Source organism: Pyrgilauda ruficollis, unplaced genomic scaffold, assembly GCF_017590135.1.
Source record: "Pyrgilauda ruficollis isolate IOZ18807 unplaced genomic scaffold, ASM1759013v1 scaffold87, whole genome shotgun sequence".
NCBI lineage: Eukaryota > Metazoa > Chordata > Aves > Passeriformes > Passeridae > Pyrgilauda > Pyrgilauda ruficollis.
In genome coordinates this window covers 1,223,190-1,246,444 of record NW_024530710.1, presented here as the reverse complement: position 1 = coordinate 1,246,444, position 23,255 = coordinate 1,223,190, and the positions used below count along the sequence as shown (strand labels likewise).

General features: G+C 36.4%; 1 protein-coding gene across 3 annotated transcripts in view; it reads left to right on the top strand.

Annotated features, from left to right (window-relative positions):
• ASAP1 (ArfGAP with SH3 domain, ankyrin repeat and PH domain 1) overlaps nt 1-23,255 on the top strand; it is a 145,737-nt gene that overhangs the window by 93,727 nt on the left and 28,755 nt on the right. For all 3 annotated transcript variants that reach the window (XM_041488083.1, XM_041488081.1, XM_041488082.1), the window contains 11 exons: nt 4,109-4,209; nt 4,626-4,695; nt 5,838-5,925; nt 7,010-7,058; nt 12,663-12,826; nt 14,359-14,492; nt 15,425-15,516; nt 16,078-16,264; nt 18,670-18,755; nt 20,299-20,414; nt 22,641-22,708. In XM_041488083.1, the coding sequence (XP_041344017.1) occupies nt 4,109-4,209; nt 4,626-4,695; nt 5,838-5,925; nt 7,010-7,058; nt 12,663-12,826; nt 14,359-14,492; nt 15,425-15,516; nt 16,078-16,264; nt 18,670-18,755; nt 20,299-20,414; nt 22,641-22,708 (1,155 nt within the window). The remainder of the gene's footprint in view (nt 1-4,108; nt 4,210-4,625; nt 4,696-5,837; nt 5,926-7,009; nt 7,059-12,662; nt 12,827-14,358; nt 14,493-15,424; nt 15,517-16,077; nt 16,265-18,669; nt 18,756-20,298; nt 20,415-22,640; nt 22,709-23,255) is intronic.

Below are 23,255 nucleotides of genomic sequence, written 5' to 3'. Positions count from 1 at the left end.
TGGGCTGTTGCATAATTGTATAGATAGCCCATTGTGATCATGGCCACTGTGTCTAGATGTGTGGCTTGAAGTTAGTAAATTAACTAATGTGGAATCACAGTTAATAAGAATGATGGAGGAGCAATTCCTTACAGTGGTGGGTTGGTTTTTTTTTTCTTCTTTTGAATGCTTGCTTACATAACATAGGTGTACATTATATAGCAGACAAAACTTGGCCAGGAGGCTGTTCCTCTTCCTGCATCTCTAATCCCACCATTCTGAAGGACAACACAGCCTTAAAACACACTCTACATATTTTTTAGAATTTCTTTCATGGCACAAATGCTGACAAGGAGTACCACAGAGCACTTTTGAATAGATCCCAATTTACTGTAAAAGCTGTCAGCTCTTTCTAGTGCTCAGTTTTCCCTTAGCTCATACTTTACAGTCTTTCCTGAGTCTCAGTTTGATATTTTTTTTCCCTTCCATCTCCAATGTGCACATGGACTTGGCAGATCTCTTCCATAACGCTTACAGAGCTTTCCATACTTTACGTTACATTAGTCATTTCCCTATTATCTAAAGCACTCTGAACATAATTCCTGCTCATTCTTCATCGGGAATTGAATCCCAACACACAGAGCAACAAGACTTGCTCTCCCCTCATGTATCTTTTCTTCCACAAGCTGATTCTTTGGGGAGCAAAGGAGAACATCTCCTCCTCTCCTGGATGCTGCATATGTTGTTGGGTTCACACTTCTTGACAATCAGCCAGTTCTTGGAAATAAAGTAGGACAAATGGGTGGATGTTCTTCAGAAGTGTATTGTGCATTCATGGCTGCATATGGTACAGTCCATACAAGTCAAGTTTCAAAATTGCTCATAGATTATTATGAGGCAGAGTAACAAGTGAAATATAATGTTTGGATTTTTGGTTACCTATTTCCTGGATGTATAGTAAAAAAATATATATAGTAAAAAACCTAATCTAAAATATAGAAGTAAAGTCAAATATAAATGCGAAGTCAAATTTTGAAACTTGAATACATGTTGAAATAAGGTAGCTTCACAGGCATCACCAAAATAAACTCTGCAACTGTTCTGACTGTAACTGCAGTGTGGACAAATTCTAGGGCTCTTGAAAAACTCTGTGTGTGTATATATGTATAATATATGTATATAAAGTTGTAAATATAAATAATAAAGTGTTTTGAAGAGAATTGAAGTTGTGTCTTAGAAGAAAAAGGAGCAGTATTGTCATTCTCAGATATCCAGGCAAATCACAGGAGAGACAGAGAAATGCTGTTATGAAAAAATCTGGGGTTTTTTGATAAAATAACCATTTGTTCACATTGATGTTCAAGTTTCTCTCTCAAAATCAACATGAGGACTTTCATGAGATTCTGCTACATGACATGAGTCAGAATGTAATCATGCTGGCAGAAATTGAGGAGCTTGATAAAACAATGTGTTACTTAGGCATTCAGTGTTTACTCCAGAAGCAGCAGGTCAGCATTCATTACTCCTTGGTTGAGAGACAGCAAAGCCTGATGTGGTCTGCGTTTTCACCAGTCAGCCTCCATCACTGTGTACATCCAAATCTTCAAGTACGTAAAGCTGGGCTTTATTATTGTGACAGATGGCCTGGTGGATTATGATTGGGTATACATTTTCCCACTTATATTAGTGTCCTATAATCTCATTGATGGAAAATGGATGGATTAATGGAATTTTTGAAGAACATTAAATAAATGGGATTTTCTCCAGTGGATTTGTAAAAAATCAGAAATATTCTTACCAAACATTGCTTTGCAGGGAAGCAGTTTGAAATAATAAAATTGAGGCCCTAGTTGTTGATAGTTAAAAGTTTTTTGATTGAGAGAAGGCAATTGAAACTAGTGATTCCTGTCCAGATTGTAAATTCTGCCGCCTTTAACCTCTTTAGAGCTGCTGTGAGAGAAGTGAGACGTCCTAACATTTTTGAGGTCTCATTATGCAGCTCCTGTTCCACTGTTGCACTTGTTCAGGGTGTTAATTTAGCATTATGGGCATCTGTAATGACCTTGCACATTTTTGTGGCATACCTGTCCTTTCATCAGTGAGAAAGGCGTTACTGTAATCAATGCAATTACCTGGTTCCTGGAGAAGCACATCTGTGACCATGTTTGAATCCTGGGCCGTGCACCAGTGCCAGTGCTGCAGCTGCATTGCAGGAAGCACCATTGACATTGGCTCTGTCACAGGCAGTGGCTCTTGTGGCCACTCTTGTGCTGTCCTCATGTCAAGCTGGGGCAGATTCTGTTACCTTGTGCAAAAATTATCAAATTTTGGAAAATTATTATGGTTTATGGCTTTTGGAAAAAAGTATTTTAGTGAATACTAGTGTACTTCTAATTGTGTAAAGCATCTGATCTTCTATGTTGCAAAATGCTCAAATCCTTAGAAGCTTCAATTTTAAAAGAAACTGAGCCTTTAATACAGGTTTCTGTTCCCTATTTTTGTCTATTAATTATTGCTGCAAAAGTAACTTAACAGCATTAAGTTGAATATAGCTAATTGTTGGAATCATGTTTTGTGTCTGTTTCATCAATTATTTCTTTACATTTTGATTTATTTCCCCAAATCTCCATCTCATGTACTACTTGCAACAAGAACTATATCTCATTATGTTCTTTCCTATGCTAATACCAGCTGGATTAATTCCCTAATTCCCATGGGGATTTGAAATTTGCTATTAACAAACGAGCTGCTGATTGTGGTGATGTGGGCACGGCTGGCAGCGCCCAGCTTGCAGGAGCCTCTGTGCTGCTTCCAGCCACAACTGCCAGTTTTACCAAAGCACATCTCTAAACTCTCTGGCAAACTTGTTACAAAATGAAAATCAATTGTGAGCACTCTGGATAAACCAAGAGGGAGAAATCTTCAATGTATTGGTTGTGGTAGTAAGAAACTGTGCTTTAGAGAGGAAAGGTTATTGAGAAGGCAGTAATTGAACTTCCCATTCTTTTGATTTTTTTTTTTTTTTTTTTTTTTTTTTTTGGGGCAGGATCTTATCAAATGTTTTGCAGGTTATTGTTTCACAGTTATATTTTAAAATAAATTGATGTGCCCTTAAGTATAGCTTTTTGCATACACTTGCAAAAATTAAAGTTAACTTTGGGCCTGATCTTTTTCAATGGAAATTCAGAATTTGTATTGTATTCAATGGAAATTCAGATAATTGTATTGTATCCTGTGGTGGAGGATACAATGCAACTATCATTTTAGGCAATTTTAAGATTACAAAGATTGGAAGATATATTAAAATTTGATCCTGCAGTCCTCTAAGTTGTTTTGTGAAGCCAATGTCATATATGCCAGGTTACCTGGAATCTTGTTGTGATATTTTGTTACTGGATGAGACACCAGTATGCCTTCTCTCTATTAGTGTCTTTAGAAAGGGGAAACATTGTTTTAACAATGGGGGCTCTAAAATTTATGTTCAAGGACCATGTTTTTTTAAATGAATAATAATTCTTGTTTCAAATTATTTGCTTTCTCTTTCCTCTATTGCTTTTGCCTTTCGTGATCGAAGTCTAGGAGAGTAAGTCAATGTTTTAATGAATTTGGGGGATTTTTTTTCTGATGTGCTTGTAACAAGTTAATCCATTTCACTTAATTGTTTCACTAGATCAGGCCAAAAGTTATTTCAGCTGACTTCATTCACTAAAACTCATGAATTATACGTATTCTTTTATTTGGAAAAAAAATTATTATCATTTGTCTTTCTTTATATGTGTTTCTATATATATATATGCATGCTGTATTCTGTTGTTTTCTTTTTTGAAATTTTATCTTAGCCTTTTAAGATTGTGCAATATTAAATATTTGTATTCTAAGTCTTTGTTTTGAGATGCATATTTGCATCAAAGGCCTAATGTATTAATTAAATCTTGAACATGCATCTAGTTCAAGATCATGTGGTGTAAAAGCAAGTTCTCCTATGAATGTAAAACATGCAGTAGTTCTCCTTTTTTAATCTTTATGAATTTGTGATGTTATAGAGAAGAAAAAATAAAATAGGCTTAAAGGTTAGGAAAGTTTACTGAGCACATCAGGAGAATGTTAATGTTGTGTTTCCCTTTTTCAGGATTCACAGAGCAGGCAAGGAGGGTACAGTATGCATCAGCTTCAGGGCAATAAGGAATATGGCAGTGAGAAGAAAGGTTATCTTTTAAAGAAGAGTGATGGGTATGTTCTGGTAGCACATAATAGTGAAATCTACTGCTGTGTTCAGGCTCTAATTTTAACAGCTTTCCACTGTGGTTGCTTCAGGCATATTCTCCTAATGCACATGCCACAAGTACTTGTGAGTTCCAAAGTTCAAGCCTGAACACAGAACTGAATTTAATGTAGCAAATATTAAAAGCATGACAAGCAAGCATAAAAAAAATAGTGGTAGTTAAAAGAAAGCTATTGTTGTTATAACTTTCTAAAAGATGATTAAGTTTTGTCACAAATCTCCAAGTTTCTTTTGATGAAGCATTTAGTAAAATTTTGACTGCATCTGTTTGTTTTTTAAAGCTAATTGTCTCTAAATTATAATGATATTTATGTCTTTTGAAGTCACATCTACTTACTAAAATTGGTATTGTCTTCTTATATAGGTTAAGGAAAGTATGGCAAAGAAGGAAGTGCACTGTTAAAAATGGAATTCTTACCATCTCACATGCAACGGTAAGTTATTTTCATACCTTTATATGAAAACAATAAATAGCATTATTTCCTGCTGAAGCTGTTGCTGCTAATATGCTATTGCAAAAAGGATGTTACTTCAGATTCTGACTGTTGAAATTTTGTGAAACTGTAACTTATGAAATTAATTTATCAGTAGTTTAATAAGAAAATGGCAAATGTATTGAACAGACTTCTCAATTAATACTTCAAAAGGATTTGCTTTAAGGATTGTCATGATATATATGTGAACCGTGTAATTTGGGAACTTGGGAAGTATTTGATACTAGGTTAGAGTCTGACAGATGAGTGAAGGTGTTTAGTATTTTGAGTGCTTTCAATTAAAAGTTTGAAATGCTGGGAAGTTTTGTTCTTGGAAAAAAGTAGAGTTCTTGGAATCAGGCATATATCTGAAGGATTTTCCTAGGAATGCTCAGTCATGAGGTAGCACCAAGGTGATGGTGGGGGAGGCAGTGCTAAAACTGTGTAACACTGTAAAACAATGCTGAAGTGTAACACAAACTTGCTGGAAACAAGCACAGGAGTTGCTCTTGTTAAAGGAGATGGTCCCATTTCCTCACCTCTTTTCCCCCTTTGCCCCAAATTCCACTGACAGCCCTCAATTTCTAGAGCTTACTACCTGTATAAACCCCAAATTCCTCAAAGAGACATTTAATTATCATATCTTTAAGTGACTTAATTACAACACAGAATGTTCATATTGGTATTTGTCCTGAGTTCTGAAACTCCAGATCTTCAGCCTTCCACTTCCATTTTAAAGTTTTAGGATTATATCTTTGATTTATTTACAATGGGAGGAAACTTGGAACATGGGCATGCTGTAATGAAAAACTGCATTATAGTTTTGCCCTTGTTGAAGAAATGCAATTAAAAACTATTAATATTAGCATATTGTAAATTTAAGGTTTTTCTTTTAGTCTATTTCAGATAAAGTGAGATCATGAAGATTTTAATTTTGTTTAGATTTAGCAATGTGTCCTTTTTGAGAGACTAAATCAGACCAAGTCATGCTGGCCTTCTGCTTTTATGTGTGCATGTCCAAGCTATCATACATGCCCACTCCCAGAAAGGGAAAATAATCCTAAATCAATAAATTTTTAAAATAAAATAAATTTTGTTTTTAGTCCAACAGGCAACCAGCTAAACTGAATTTATTGACCTGCCAGGTGAAGCCAAATGCTGAAGATAAGAAGTCCTTTGATCTAATATCACGTATGTAGCAGCTTTAGTACCATCTTGTATTATTGGGATTTCTGAAAATATCATTGCAAGATGCTTTGAGTAGAACACAAGGCTAGAGCTCAAAGTTCAGGTCTGTATCCAGACACACACAGTGTCTCATGAGTGTTCAGAGCCTCTGGTTTTGATGATGACCAAATGGATGTAGAACATTTCTCTGTGTAGATGTGGCATAAATACTGTTTGTGACAAGCCATGAAATGCAGCATATGTGCTGCTCCCTAAGTTCAGAGAGAGGTTTAACAGCTTTGTGGAACATGTGTTATCTGTATCCATCAGGAAAGGGAAAAGACCTTTGGCTTTATCCTGCTTTTCAGTCATTGTTCTGCCTTTTGAGCACTATTTGGGGGCATGAGGAAGACAAGGAGACCAAATTTCTTTCTCTCTTATCCTACAGTAAAATACATTTCTCTTTGTCTGAAAATTGGTAGTGCCTTGTCTTCTCAGCATTAAAGCTCCTGTGGTTCCCTTTCTTCCTTTTGGTGTTGTACAGCAGCTGTTTGTATCCAGTCTGGTTTTGAAAACTCTTTTGATGAGTCAACTTAGTGTTTTCAGACTTTACATACAGAGTATTAACCAACAAACAGTTCCAACATTCTATATTGAAAAAGATGGTCTAGGAAGCCTTTGATTGTGGGAGATAATAGCCACTTCATGTCTTCATCTGTTGGTTAGTGAAACAATTTTCTTGGCTCAACTGGAGGGGAAAACTGTATAAAAGGAACAGATTTATTTTGCCCTCTTCTCCTAATTATATTTCAGTTTTGACTTCTGAAAGGGTAAAATTTGATCCATGTGTTTATTTTCCTTTATTATTTCAAAACTTAAGACTTTTAAAATACATAAAATTGGTGGGAATCAAAATTTACAGTTTCATCTTCCTTTTTTCTTTTTTTTTTTTTAATTGTTATCCATAGCTATGAATATAGGATTAATGATGCATTTTAAGAGAAATTTCTCTTGAAGGCTTTAGCTGCCAAATAGGTTTAGTACGAAATATATAGACACATTGACTTGTATCATGTGCCACATGAAAAGATGTATTCCTTTCTTTCAGATAACAGAACTTACCACTTTCAAGCAGAAGATGAACAGGAATACGTAGCGTAAGAATGTTTACATTTTTTTCAAGTTTATTTTGCCAATAGAGATGTGTAAAATCACACATAACAGTGGAAATAATTTTCTCAGCTAATGCATAAGTAGTGCCGACTGTCTCTTCTGCTGTTATTAATCTGTAAATGTTAACTATTTTGTGTCACACAATATAACTCTTTTAAAACCTAGTAACGTTAAAACTGAAACTAAACCAAACCAAACTAATCAAAACCCCATTTAGATTGTTTATCCTGCCAATACCTGGTTTGTGTGAAGTGCTTGGGATGATATTGTAGATCAGATTATCAGGATTTAAATGAAATATTTTTAAATTGTTCTCAAGTCTTCCCTGTCAACCCTGTTCTGCAGTTACTTCTTTTCCTTTTGATCCTACCTTTTCCTTGAAATTAAACATAATAAAAAGATAAAAGATCTCCATATGACACATAGAAAATATCTACAGGCACTGCATTTTTTCTTCTGTAGGCTTAGAAATAAATGGCAAAGCACATCTTTGAGATTTTTGTACTTCAGAATCCAGGAACTTGCTTCATTTAATGCATGCTTCTGATTAGATTATTTCCTTTTAAACAGTCTTTCTTCCTACTGCATCAGAATTATTTCCTGAGAACCACGTACCACTATTTTTTCCTCCTGTGTCACCAGGTGTGTGTTGTGCATGTAGTCTAATGCTCAACACCCAAAAGTTCAAGGAATAAAGTTACTACTGAAGAGGACAGCAAAGGCTACCTCATTCTTTCCTTAAATATCCACATTCTAGTAGAAGACTGTGTTGCTCTGTGTGTATTTTAAAGGTACAGGGGATGTTTGTAGGGTGTTTCACTTGTTTGGTAGTGTTAGGTGGCAATGGCATTGACAGCTCAACCTTGGGAGTCATGGGTGAAATAAAAGGGCTGGAGAATTCTTTGTTGTGCAGCTATTTCCTTCTGGGCTTCCACAGCTTTATGTTGGCTCTTACAATGCAAAGCTGACTTGCTAGTCATGATTACTGCATTTATCCTGGAGCTTAATTGTTCTAGTAATTTTCTTAGTCAAGAAGAAAAGACTGTTATTTCTTATGAGTCATAAGTTTTTGGTACTCTGCCAGAAATTATTTTTTACTGTATTAGTTGGTTTAACAGGTGAAGTGGTTTGTTTGGGTTTTTTTTTTGTCTTAACACATGAGCAAGGTAGGGGAAGAATAAATTAGCAGTATCCTTCTTATGAGAGGCAGATGAATAAGTTCAGTTTAGCAGTCTACCTGTTGGACTGTTTTGAAATTCCAGGCTGGTTTTATTTCCTATTAGAAACACTGAAGTTTTGTCTATCACTCTAAAGTCAAGTGGTTGAGAAAATTAATTACTTTGGAATACAGAACCCTAGAATATCTCAAGTTGGAAGCGACCCTTAAGGATCATTGAGTCCAACTCCCTGCTCCTCCTGCAGCTGCCTACAATGAAATCATGTGCCTAAGGGTATTGTCCAGATGCTCCTGTAACACTCACAGGGTTCCTGGCCATTTCCTTGGGGAGCCTGTCCAGTGGCCAGCCACCCTCTCAGTGAAGAACCTTTTCCTGGTGTCCCACCTGAACTTTCCCTGATGCCACTTCATTTCATTTCCTTATGTTCTGTCTCTGGTCAGCACAGAGGGGAGTTCAGCCCCTCCCCTTCCTCTGCCCCCCTTCAGGAACCAGAATGAGAGTAATTGTGCTGATGAGAAGCTGCAATACAACCAAGTGTTCTGTTTTTCTTGTGCAGCCACTGAGTGGACCCTAAAAAGCTTTATTATCAAAGGTGCTGTGGGAACAGCACCCATGAACTTCCAACCTTAGTATTTAATTTACATTGCTTGATGTAACTCCTCAGTTAAAGTTGTCATCCTCTTGTTTCAATTTCCTCCTGACTGGTATAGGTGTGCCTCTCTCTTGATCCTTTCCTCTTGTGTTTTTCCACACAGCTTTAGTGCTGCCTCTGTTCTGTCCTTTTTACTTTATAAACCAATTGAAAATGTGTAAATAGATTTTCAAATCACCTTCCTTAGAGACTCACATCTAAATAGACAAAAAAGCAAGATGTATTTATTTTCATTCTAGTTTAACTGGTCTTGCATACATTTTCCTAGTAATCATTTTACACTGCTTCCATAAGTAGCTCCTCAAACTAAATAATAATAATAATTTTTATATGGGGATTTTTTAAAAAACACATACAAAGCACTGTTACTTCCTGTTACAGGTTTGTTACTGCTTCCCTTCAAACATTTCCTTCAGGCCAGTGCTTGTCTTGATTTTTTTTCCAGGCAGTTGTTGGTTGGCCTTTAATTACTGATTGACAGTCCTTAAGTTCTCAATTGATTATTAGTTTCTCTAGTAGATAAAATACAGTTGTTAGGGGGAAGTAGGATCTGGGCAGTGTGTTTCTGTATGTGCATGGAAATACATATTTTGTAGATTATAGGAAAAGTAACCTCATTTTTTTAATAAATACAATAATAGTTGCTTTCTTTTTTTTTTATAATTGTGGATAGGGCCAAACATACTCTGGTGAGAAGCTTTGGGCTCTTTTCTACCCTGTTTTTGAAGGTCAGGATCATATCCAGGAAATGCCTGGATTATAAACAAAGCTAGATTTAGAAAGTTTTCTATGAAGAAACAGACATCTGTTTCTAGTTTTTAACAGCAGTCCTCAGACATTTTTCACCATGGAAAGATTGAGTTTGAAGGCATTGATACTATCTGATGCTTCTTCCATACAAAAAAGTTATATATCAATATTTGAAAAATATTATGCAATTCTTGTCCTGATTATGCATTCACGTGGGAACAACAGTGTTGAAATAGTGATTGTCAGAAGAGACAGATAAATTTTTACTGCAAAATGAAAAAAAAACAAAAAACCCCAAAACTATTAGACTGATTCTTATTCCTGGGGGAGGGTTTTTTTTATTGACTTGAAAATACTGAAGCAAAATAAGAGAAATATGAATGAAGTCTGGTCCATGCAAGATTATTGAACTTCTATTTCCTGAAGAGGTACCTAGGATGCCAGATTTTTGCTTAGCCTTGTTTCTTCAAAACTGTGAATCTTCAGCAAACAAAATGCCTTAAAGGATTATAAGAAATTGCTGATATATAGAAGAAAAAGTTGGACCACCTGTTAATTTTGTTGGGTAGAAAAGCTTCATAGAATAGTTTAGGTTGGAAAAGACCTTTAATATCATTGAGTCCAACCATCAATCAAACACTGCCAAGCCCACAACTAAACCATGTCCCCATCCACACGTCTTTTAAAGCCCTCCAGGGATGGTGGCCCAACCACTTCCCTAGGGAACCTGTTCCAGTGCTTAAAAACCCATTTTGTGAAGAATTTTTCTCTAACATCCAATCTATATGTCTGCTGGGACAACTTGAGGTCATTTCCTCTTGTCCTAAAACAAGAAGACAAAGGAATTCTGTGAGACTTGATTATTTTTTAAATTATTTGAAAGAACCCTACAAAATATTACCAGAAGGTTTTTGACTATTTATTTGGCACTGGCAGTATTGTGAAATATTGCCAGCAAATACTTTTTTTTTTTTTTTTAATAAAGGAAGAACAAAAAATACTAATACAGATAAGAAAAAGAGAAGAAGAGCAGTTTGAATTTTATAAACTATTAACATTTAGTTAACATTCCATATTTACTGACTTGAATTGTTTATCTTTGAGTGTGAAACCTGCCAGAAAGGCCTGGTGACCAACTGGGCACTTCTTGATAAGCAGCACCAGTCATTCAGAGATGTCTGTCCTTGTCCTTGTGCTTGTGGGGGAAGAGCTGCCAGTGTGGTGCCTCTTGCTCTCCCTCACGGGTGCCCCAGTGACAGCCCTGGACAGAGGGTTCCTTCTACCTGAGCAAACACAACCAAAATAATGATTGCTTTGGCAGATTAGGTACTTGTACTAAGGAAGTGATATAAAACTAACAGCTGGTTCAGTTGTGTTGTGTTTGTTTTAATTGCATCTAATAATTTTTTAATCGTTACTGCTCAGTTGAGTTTTATTCAAATTCTGCCTTTTTAACAAACTAACCAAACTGTAACTCTAAAAAAAATTATCAACAATGTCAGAATAAATGTTTTTTGTCTGAGTTTAATTATTTATTTTACTCTGAGTATTTAACCAAACATTGTTATAATATTAAAAACAAGACACCATTGGCTCTTCTTTTTTTAATAACATTTGAGTTTCATAATTAAAATTGCAGAAGAATGCCCTCTAGTGTGGGTTCTTCTCATGTAATGAGAAAGATTAATGTACCTTCATTGTTTTCAGCATGTAAACTTAGGAGCAAATTTGTGTTCAAGACTTTCAATGTTTCTTTTACTCTTAAGGTTCATTTTTCAAAAATTTTATAGTATTTTAAGCACTACTTCCTAGATTATTTTCTGCACATAAAAATTGAAAAAATTGTGCATGAAGTATATGATATGGAATGCCCATATATTAGTTCAGGCTCTGAATCTAAGATTCCACACATAAATTTCCCTCTGAAATCCTTTAAAGCTAATTTTTTCATTGTTATTTTAGTGAGAAATCATGAATTTCAATCTGAAGTTCTCTTAGTTTGTTTAGATGACCATAACTATTTCTGCACATTTCAGAAGACCAATGATTGCAGAATATTGAATGGACACTGCCAATTTACAATGTTTCTGCACTAAAAAATATATATATATATATATATTTGCAGTAGATCTAAAATCATTTCACCTGTGAGGATTTCTTTTCAAATCTCTCTTTGTTCTAAATTGGCAACACTGCATCTGTAATGTGCTTGGTCCTTAGTGGAACTGCTTTCCCCTCCTTACTTCCACATGGAGCACAGCAGCTGTTGAGAAGAGGTTTTGTTTGTTTTTAATTAAAACATTATGTGTAAGCAACAACTTGCAGGGTGATTGGGAGAGCAGGAAATATTGTCTGAGATACCATTAAAGAGTCTTGATTCGTTGCACTCAACTGTTGCTCCTAAAGTTTTATTTTGGCTCTTGGTACTGTTATTCTCCTGTCATCCTTTGCCCCTTGGTTGCCATGGCAGTTGTCATTAATTTGGGCTTGGCAGTTGTCATTAATTTGGGCTTTACAGTCTGACTGATTAGTGCACAGAGACCTGCATTTAAAAGGCAGCTAGACATCACCACATGCACCAGGGTGCTTGGTGTCTCTCTGTGAAGAGAAAGATGCACGCTGGAGAAAGTAGGGGTTATCATTTTCTCCAGGAAGGAGACTTTAGGAAGATTTTGGGCACCTTTTAAAGCTGTTAAATTTACAGGAGCTTAATTGCCCCTTTTCTCTTCCACAATTTCTGCATATTTGAGAAATCTGAGAGCTTGGTTTTTAAATTGTTCACAAAAGGGACGTTAGAATTAAGACTATTTCTCTCTTCTCATTCTTATCTTTCTTCTCTCAAATCTTTTCTTTTTGTCTCTCACTTTTCCCCCTCCTCATTCTTTCCCACAATACAATCCTTCCCTGTAGTCCCACTAACATTTTGTTCCTGGCAGGATTTCTACAGTTTATAGATTAACGTGTATTTGCAAATGCAGATCTTCATTAAGGTCTTTATCTTGTGCTAGATGGATATCAGTGTTGACTAACAGCAAAGAAGAAGCATTAAATATGGCATTCCGTGGAGAGCAGAGCACAGGTGAAAACAGTTTAGAGGATCTGACAAAAGCCATTATTGATGACATACAGAGATTACCCGGAAATGAAGTCTGTTGTGATTGTGGCTCACCAGGTATCTCCATTTGTTCATGTCATCAACTTCTTGTTGGGAGCAAAGTAATTTCTTCAAAGAAGTGTTTGTATAGTGCAAACTAATTTTCTAAGTGATGTTTCTCGGTCTTCAACCTGTTTTTAAAAGAACAAATATGACTTTCCTACATTAGTTCCATTTAATTCACTAAAATATTTTTGTGTGTTGTCTGTGCTTACTTCCAGCAGTTCAAGCCCCTCTGGAGTTTGAACTGTTCTTGTTGCACTGTGTCTAGATGCTTGTTGCACTTGAATGGAAGTTGCTTGGCATCACTGATCCTGTGCATGCTACTAAGTAGAAGTGAGTAATATTTAGACAATGATTGTGGAAAAATTGACCTGGCCAGGATCTTGCTCTGAGGCTTTATCTTGACATGAGACTACTGGAATTGCAGCATCGTTTTCAGAGGTGGAATAAGTAGTCTTGTGCAAAGAATGAGACCCAGAGTTGAAATCCTATCAGATAATATCTTCAGAAGTACAGAGTTACAGGTCAGTTATGTGGCACTCGGAGCTTGAGAAGGGGCAGCTGGTCACAATAGACTGAGCTGGTGTGGGACCTGTGGGAGCTGGCAGCTGCTGCAGCTTTCTCATCAAAGGGACACTTCAAGAAGGTGATGCTCATTTGAAACTGAGTAGATTGTGTGTATCTTGCAGATGCTTGCTGATGCAGAACTGATCCAAATTTGAAATAGCTAGATAAAATTACAAACCGGGATATAATTATGCCAAATCCTGGAATTGGTTCATTCAATTACTGTGTTATGTAAAGCTATAGAAACTTCAGATTACAGTTCTCATTCATCTTTTAATTTGTGGTAAAGTTTTAAGCTTCACCTCTGTACTCCAGCTTGCTGCTTCAAAACTCTTGGCTTAATGCTTCAGCAGTTACTATTTAAAGTCAAGGAAGTGATTAATTTGTGCACAAAGTATGTCTGAAGCTTTTTCTTTTCCTTTAAAACTGGTCATGCTTCTTATGTAGCAATCGTAGTATAAAATCTATTCTAATATTACATGCAGATCTCCTCTGTGACAGCATTTTTAAAGTTTTTTTTTTCCTGGACTAGCCAGCATTCGTCTAATTTTCTACAACATGATGCTGTTTTACATTCTGGAAAGCACTATGATTAATCTTTTATGATGGACTATTTAAAGTTTAAGAAGTAAATTTTAAAACTTCAGAGGTTGTCAAATTTAGGAGATCTGTTACTTTTAAAAACAGGAAGTTATTTGTACAGAAAACAAATATGAAATGTATTGAAATACATTCAGTATGACTGAATAAGTCTAAATTCAATGCCTTTGGGTCTGTTCCTAAATCTGAAAAACTGCATTCCATTGGTAGCAATTTGTGGTTAAATTTGCACTAGAGTTTGGAGAAAAGTATGGAATGTTCTTAGTTTACTTTCATTCTTTGAAACATTAAATAAGGAATCATTTCAGAACACATCTCTTACCACCATTGCAAACCTTTTCTTGGACTTTGATTAAATACTTTGTTTTTCAATTGTGCAGATCCAACATGGCTTTCTACTAATTTGGGCATTTTAACCTGCATTGAGTGTTCTGGAATACACAGAGAAATGGGCGTCCATATTTCTCGAATCCAGTCTTTGGAATTAGACAAATTAGGAACGTCTGAACTCTTGGTAAGTTTCTTTCATTTATATTGGGGTTTTTTAAGCCAAATATTGACCTATATGTAGGAAGCACCAAAATGTACAAGTTACCATTAACCTTTAAGGGAATGTGTTTTTGCAGATCTTTTTCTTCATATTTCTGTAGATATTTTACAGGTGCATGGTTATATCTTACTATATATTATTGGTGCTCTTTTTACTTCTCACTTCTTGTCCTGAGGTATTGCAGAGTGAGTATTGACACTCATTGTGATTAATGCCATCAGAATTTTGCTCTCAATAGCTGATCTTGACCCAAAATCATGGCAGTCTAAAAGCTCGTGTGATTTAAAACATGAAGCTAATTTGACTTGGCAAGTGAGAATGACTTGCTAATTCTGAAAGAAAAATATTTGAGGAATCTTAATTTGAGTAGTTTTATCTCCCTAGCTGTGTTTGGCCTGGAAGAAGACACTTGTTACAGAAATTTTGTAAAAGAAAATTGAGAGAAGATGTAAGGCAGATCTGGCTTTGGGTATAGGTTCAACTTTACCACTTTCTCTCTTCATAAAATATTGAGTTTTTTTGCAAAGTTACTAATAATCTAAATCAAATTTTACTAAGCGTGATCTTCAGTAGGACTGAGCTTCTTTCCCAAAGCAGCTTCCTGATCAGTGTACCAGCACCATTTCACTGTTCATGCTGCTGGTTCCTCATTCTGGTTTCGTGTTGGAGGCAATTGTCTTGAAATGCAAATAATTTTGTGACTGTGAAGTCTATTGTACAAGTTCTGGAAGCATTTTCTTTCTTTTTAATTGCTTTGTATCTGCATGTAATCATTGGGCTTTAATTTTTCAGTACTGTGTTTTCCATCTTTTATAAGTAGTGTGGAAAATGCACACTGTTAGGTTGGTGTTAGACCTCAAAAGTCCTCACCTTATTTATTCTTTTTCTTATCTCAGCTGGCCAAGAATGTAGGAAATACTAGTTTTAACGATATTATGGAAGGGAATTTACCTAGTCCTTCACCTAAACCCGGTCCATCAAGTGATATGTAAGTACTGAACCTTTAAACTCTAAGTTTTCTGTGGAATATATCTGTGATATAAAGTGTCTTAAACAGTAACCAAGGCAGGGGAAGGCATGGATGTCTGGACTAGAGGCTTTTGTTCCCACTGTGGAACTTCTTAGAAGTTCAGTCTCCAGTCATACAGTCATATTTTACTACCTCAGCTTCCCCGTGTATAAAATTCTTAGTTTGGATTTCAAGGTGCACTATTTGACTCTTGAATGGTTTTGAGTTTTGTAGTAAACCCTCAGATGATAAACACAGTGGACTAAATGGTATTAGCTCTGCTTTTTCTTTGGTCTTAGTCCCCACAATCAGAGTAATTTTTGTATATAACAAGACGACAGGATAAAATTGACAAAGTTTCATATCTGGGGCTTGTTTGCAAGAAAGGCGTGCAGTATAACAATAAATAACACGCTTTTTCTCAGATAGTTTTCTTCTTACCTTCTCAGCTTCCAAGTTAGACAAGGTGATCTTAAATTATAATCATTGACCCATTTTTCTAAAAATTTCTAAAGCAAGCTCTATTTTCACACCCCACAGGACTGCACGTAAAGAATTTATCACTGCTAAATATGTAGATCATAAGTTCTCTAGGAAGACTTGTGCATCTGCAGCAGCTAAACTGAGTGAATTACTTGAGGCTGTCAAATCCAGGGATTTACTTGCACTAATTCAAGTCTATGCAGAGGGGGTAGAGCTAATGGAGCCACTGCTGGAGCCTGGACAGGTAAGCTTATCAGGTAAACAATTACTATTTTAAATCATGTGTATTTGTAAAATGCCCAGCATCTGGGGCTGCTACTTTACTTGATAAAACAAAAGAAATTACAGTGAAAATGATGGGGTTTTTCTTCCTTTCCTTAATGTTGCATCCTTGTGGGGAGGGAAAAGAGCACTTTACTTTTCATCATCAATTTGTCTAAAGGAGTATGAAATGCAAAAGTCATATCATACTCTTTTTTGGTGCCTCCATAGTGTGTTGAAAAGCACCTGTTCTGCAGTGTGTCTCTTTTAGAAAAGTCCCAAAGAACAGACTACATAGCCCAGGGTCAGCTGGTACCACATACAGTATCATGCCTGCTTTTAAAATAGTGGCTGAAGGAACACATTACTGAACGTCTGCAAGTCTCTGTTTACTGTAGACAAGGAAGGAATAAATCTCATGACTTCAGAGCTTCTGATGAGACATTTACAGAAGTACAATTTCTTTCAACCTGGAAGATTCTTTGTGGGGTGTGTGTGTATCAAGTTCTGAGTACTTGATCTTCCTTTTGAAATCAGTAACAGTTTTTGGAAAAATCAGTCCAGGTTGACCTTAATTAGCCATGGACAAATGTTAATCATGAGCAAAGTAACCTGTTATTATTGATAATAGATAATAGATGCCATGTAACCACTTGCTCAGTAACGTTTTATCCCAGCCTGGAGACATATCAGAGAATGTTTTCAAAAAGTTGTGTGAAAATAGCTAAGTTGGCAAAGGACACAGTGCCTGTCTGTGTTCAGTTTAAGGAGTAAGTTCAGTATAGTCTCAGCACCTGAGCTATCACAGGGTGTTTATCATGGAAACACATTACAAATTCTCTGACTGCAAGGTCAGCTTTCTGTATTTGTCATCCACAGCAGTTTCCACAGAATTAGCTCCTCAGTCTTCCCAGCGATTACAGGCTGTGATAGCTAGAAAGGTGTGAGCACAAATTGAAATGTGGTTTGCAGTTAGGACATTTATAGCAGCATTCTCCTCTTTACTATCAGTGTAAATTCTCTGATATTTAATAAAATAGTATTTTTAAATTAGGACTTTAATTCTGAGTATATATACTGTAATATGCTTTTTAATTGTCCTTTTGATCAATAGGAGTAAATGAAATCTAAATTTAGATTAACATCTAGTGCAACTTTTAAATGGAAATAAACAGCATTTCTGTTTCCATTTCAATGCATTAATGCATATGATATGTATAGAAAATAAAGTATGATTCAATTCAAGTTAGACAAGGAGAAGCCCTATCTAGGGGGCAAATGCCCCATGCACCAACTTTATGCTGGGAACCACCCAGCTCTGCCTAAAGAGACCTGGGGATCCTGATGGACACCAAGGTGAACCTGGGCCAGGAGGGTGCCCTTGTGGCAGAGGTGACAGTGGCATTCCAGGCAGTGGGGACACATTGCCAGCATGTGAAGGACAGTGATCCTACCTTCCACTCAGCACTGGTGAGGCCACAGCTGCAGTGCTGTGCCCAGGTCTGGGCTCCTCACAAGAGTGACTTGGACGTGCTGGAGAGGATGCAGTGAAGGGCCACAAATGTGTCTGGGAGTCTGGAGCACCTGGAAAGGCTCTGAGATCTGGGACTGTTCAGCTGTGAGGAGGCTCAGGGGCATCTCATCATTGTATGGAAATCCCTGCAGGGAGGGTGGAAAGATGATGGAGCCCAGTGGTGCCCAGTGGTGGCCTCAGAGGCAATGGCACGGACTGGAGCACAGGAGGTGCCCTCTGAACATCAGGAAACCTTTTTGTACTGAGAGAATGACCAAACACTGGCACAGGCTGCCCAGGGATGTGGAGTCTCTGTGCTTGGAGATACTCCAAAGCCATCTGGACATGGTCCTGGGCAACTGGTCCTCGGTGGCCCTGCTTGGGCAGAGAGATTGGTCTACATGACCTTCACAAGTCCTTCCAACTTCATCTGTTCTGCAAATCTGTAAGAATTTTAATGTATGTGATTTTTGTGATGCTTTTTTGTAAGAAATAATGTTGTGACTTTGCTTGGTGCTCACCAGGCTGTTGTAAAGCAGCAAGTACTGCAAACTTACTCAGTATTCCTTGACAGGATCCCTTTCAGTTACTGGTGGCTAAAATGGTTAAAGGCTCCTCAGGGCTGTTCCATCCATCTGGGAAAAGTGAAAATTTGGTTTAGGAAAGCTGAGATCTCTGGAAATGTAATGCCATTTTCCTTTGAAGCACATGGTGTCTTTTAGAGATGAAAAATACAATAATCGTTTTCATCATAATTTCCTAATATTTTTCATTTGAAAGACTTGTAAAGAGTGAATGTGGTGTATCTCATAGGTCTGATATACAAACTCTGCAGAAATAAGACAGAAATCTATCTTCTCTTTACATGTGTTTAGGAGCCAGGTGAAACAGCACTTCATTTAGCAGTCCGGACTGCTGACCAAACCTCTCTCCATCTGGTTGACTTCCTTGTACAAAACTGGTATGGATTGCTGACTTTTCATTCAATTGTGCATGACAGTTGTGGATGTTCAGAGTTATCCTGGCAGTGCTTTGGACAGTGTTTGCTCATCATTTATTATCTTTCTCCTTAGATATGTTTCAAAAGAGAATAGTTTAGTACCTTTGAGTTGACCATTGTGCTCCTGACCAGTAGAGAGAGGGAAAGATGTGTAAATCAAAAGCATTGAAAGCAGTTACATAAAAATAGGTTGAAAGGGAAAAGTCTGTAGTGCACAAGAGAACATTGATTTAGAGCACATGATGACATGAAGCCATGCAAACAAATAGTTCAGGTACAGGAGGGAGGCCAGGTAAATGTTCCAAATACAGGACACATGCAAAGGAATTGCAAGAGTAGAAAGCAAGGATCTTTCTCAGAAAATTAAGAACAGATGCTAGATTGACTTTGAAAAAGGTGTTCCAATAGTTAATAAACTGTATTAAAACTATTGAGAGCATAAACTTCATTGGTAATTTTTAACATCTAGTTTATTGGCTGAGTTGTTCTTTGTTGTCAAGGGATGTGTTCATAGAAGTAAAAAACCTTAATGAAAAGTGTGAGTGCTGATTATAGGAGAGTGTTATTAAAGTAACAAATGAAAAATAACATTCCAGTATTTTCAAGCTGTTTGAGATCATAATTTGAAAAATGTTTTAGAAGCCCAAATTACTATTTTTGGTATTATTAAAGGATTTTTTTTTTGGATGATTATTTAGAAAGTTTTGGTTTTGGTTTTTTGTTTTCTTTTTTTTTTTTTTTGTTATTAAGCTTCATCACTTCTTCAGACAGCTATAACCTTGTGTGTGTTTCTGTCTGCTGTGTGGTTTTTTGTGGCAGTCTCAAATTTAGGAGCATCTTTACAACCCTGTGGGCTCTTACTCTCCAATATGGGTAACACTAGGAAAAGCTGTCATCTCCTGAGCTTTGCTTTTCTGGTTTTTGAAAATATTTTAGTGTTCCTAAAACGTCAGTAACAGTTTTTGAAAAACCTGGATTTAGAAGTTGAAAACTGAAGGAAGTACAGTTTTTAAAAAGCTCTGTGATCCCCTTTGCACATCTGGTTTTTCCCTATCTCGATGTGTTGTCCTTACATTCCTTCTTACAACTCTTTTGTTCATTCTCACAACTGTCCTCTTATAGTTCCTTGACTACAATGGATTTATTAACCTATTTTAACTGTATCAGAATTATGCAGACATTTCTATTGGGCTAATTTAGCATGTTTGAAAAAAGAATTACAGTGGCAACTGGCATGACCTTAGAGAGGTCTAAGTTTGTCTCTCTGAGTTTCACATTTAGTTTTTTGAATGAACATCTGTAGATTTTCAGTCCTTTTCAATCACAGCTCAGGTATTTCCAGTGTCCTTGGAAAAATTCTTAATAGTCTTTGAAAGTAATGTTTGATTTCTTTTGTCCTACTTCATATTTGTCCAGTAAAGTTTTATTTATGTGGATACTAGATGTGAAGTGAATAGCACAGCTGCTATATTTTTCTTGATTGCATGTTCTTTTTTTTTTTTAGTGGAAACCTGGACAAACAAACAGCATTAGGTAATACAGTTCTACACTACTGCAGTATATATAATAAGCCTGAGTGTTTGAAATTGCTTTTGAGGGGGAAGCCAACTATTGATGTTGGTAAGTTCATTATTTAATTGTATTAGCAAATACAATTTCCTAAAATTTCTTCCCATTATTTTAGCCACTTTTGTTTATTTCTTTGTGGTAAGTTAACTTCTAAAATAAAACTCTGGTAGAAAGATGAAGACCTTGTCAACAGCAAGCAAACATTCAGTTAAGACATTGAATTCTTAGAAGATAATAGTGACAAAAATTTCTAATATAAAATACTAATGGCAAGCCCTAAGCAGAGTTCTGTTACTGGCCAATTTTAAACTGCCTGGAATTTAGGTTCACTGTTTGTGCTAGAACTTATATTTTATAATGCTTCAAATGTCTAATTCTACTCTTAGGTACGTGGGCTTTATGTACACAGCACTTAATTCTTCTGTAGATAACAATGGCATCTGGTGCTGTGATTTCATCCAGCACACCCCAGCCAACACTGCCACTGATTAGGGAGGGGAGACCATCCAGAGAACAAGAGATTATGCTAACTGTGAGCAAACAGAGATTCTGTTTTCAATTAACCTTTTGGTATGCCATTATGACAAATGAACTGATACAGGTACAGCAAGTGTTACACCTGTCTCACACAGGTAGATGCAAAGAGAAGCTGAAAGGCAGCTGAGAAAGTTTATCCCATTTTTCCTGAGTCAGGAAGGTATCCCATGAATCCAGCTTGATAGGCCCAGGAGTTAAATGTGATCAGCATGTCTGTAAAACATTTACATTCAGTCAATTAGTGGTATAGGAGAGAAGATTTTTTAACAGCTGATGCAAACTGGATTTTATTTCTCCCTTTTTCTTTATCACCATTACTTTCCTCCACTGCCTGGTAAAGAACTGTTGTATAAACTGAAGTTCATAGTTTAGTGGCAGAAGTCACTGATTTCCTTTGCCTTTTTATAGGTCTTTAGAATATGTTCCAATATTATCACAAGTCACAGAATTTAATGGGATCATTTTTGGCGGTTACAATGGGAAAGCTATCTGAAAAAGTTCAAGTCCTTCATTGGTCCTTCCATTGAACTTTCTCCTAGGTAGATGCCAGAGGAGTGTTCACACCTTTTTGGTGCCTTGTTTTTTGAGGGTTTTTTGTGGGAAAGAGGGTGTTGTGCTATTTAAGTTGGTTTTTTTTCATGATCTCACATAGGAACTTGAGTGATTGCACACAGACCTTGAAATATCAGGTGTATACTTAAAAGTTGAAAGTTTGGAATTTATGTAGTCCTTAAGCTATCTGGGTGTTAATTTCACATAAGAAGTACTATGTTTTCATTCCTTTTCATATTGAACCATCTCTGATAGATCTTTCCATAAGTAAATCCTTCTTTTAGGGATCTGAATTCTTTCAAAGTCACAGGCCTTTCTAGAGGACTGCTTTGTAAATTCTAGGATTCCTAGCTGGCATTCTCTCTGTAGTATTTCACACTGACATTATAGATCTCAGTTTGATCATTTTCATTTCCTGATCACAGAAATGCTTTACAATCTGGATGTGTTGTGGAGCATTCTCTGTTCCAGCTCCATGGCATTTACTGATGTACTGTGAGAGTACATTTTACCTAGGGTTTATCCACATCAGATGTGGGAGTTGTTTTTGTTTACTGAGGCTTGCTACTGAGCATCTGGGAAGGATTCCATTAAACGCTGTGCCTGGGGACCTCCCAGCAGCCTCAGAAATCACCTTCTTTCTTACCAGGTGTTATTTTAAATTGTAAAGCATTTTATAGCTTTGATAAAGACAAAGCTAGAAAGTTTTCAATTTCTTCTTGTTCAAATGTCTTCAAATTAAGGCTTCAAGCCTCTACGTATTAGTCAAAGTAAAATCTGCTTGGATCAACATTTACCCTTTTTTTTTTTTTTAAGTCTTAGAATTAGTTTTCTTTTTTGAGCTATTTTACCCTGCTTGCTTGCTTCTCCTGCTTATTCAGGTAAGAATTTTATTGACAAAGGCATTGAGTGGAGACTGAGGTGACTGATTTCTTTGTATTCTCTGCTAGGATGGTTAGGAGGGATTTGAGAACTGTTGCAGCAGATGCTGCTGTTCAGAAAGAACCTGATGATAGATGAAATGCATGAGCACTTAGTGTGGAATCTTAAAGAGCTGCAGCTGCTATAGAGTAAACAGACATTTTTGATCACTTTTAGAAGTTACTGTGCTACAAGTAATGCAATTCAATAAATTGTTTCTTAAGATATCTCAAAGAATTGCTCTTTTTTGTATTGTTAATTTTGTAGTAAACCAAGCTGGAGAGACGGCTCTGGACACAGCAAAAAGAGTGAAGGCTGTCCAGTGTGAGGAACTGGTAAGAGCTGAGCCTGGGGGCAAAGGCAAGGGGGAATGTTTGCTGCTTTAAAAAATGTGATTTACTTAATATATGATTACCATTGCACCTCACACATGGTACTGCTGCCAGCTGTATGGCAGCAATAGTATGGCTGTGTGTTGATCTGAAGGCCCTACCATAGGTACTATTTTCTTACCTAAAACAGAAGAGTAATTTTCTTTGTAACAGTTTAAGAAAAAGATCTTTCTTCTAGTGGCAGTACTTGTTATTTTAACCAGTGTATATGAAGACCTTAAGTACCAGAGGGTTAGATGTGTCAATAAATACATAAGGAGATTTGGGCTTTATCACCTCAAAATTCTATTTCTATTTCTTCTTTTTCCTAATTTTGATGATCTGAGGATATCTACTTTTGCTCTGCAGCTGGTAATTTTAATACCTTTCTTGTGACAATTGAAAGGTCTTGTCATGAATTAATTATTGGATAATGAAAAGACCTTGTCCTTCACAAATCAAAGAAGTTTTCCATGTTTCTGAGGATGCAAGTCAGCATTTTGGTGTGCTT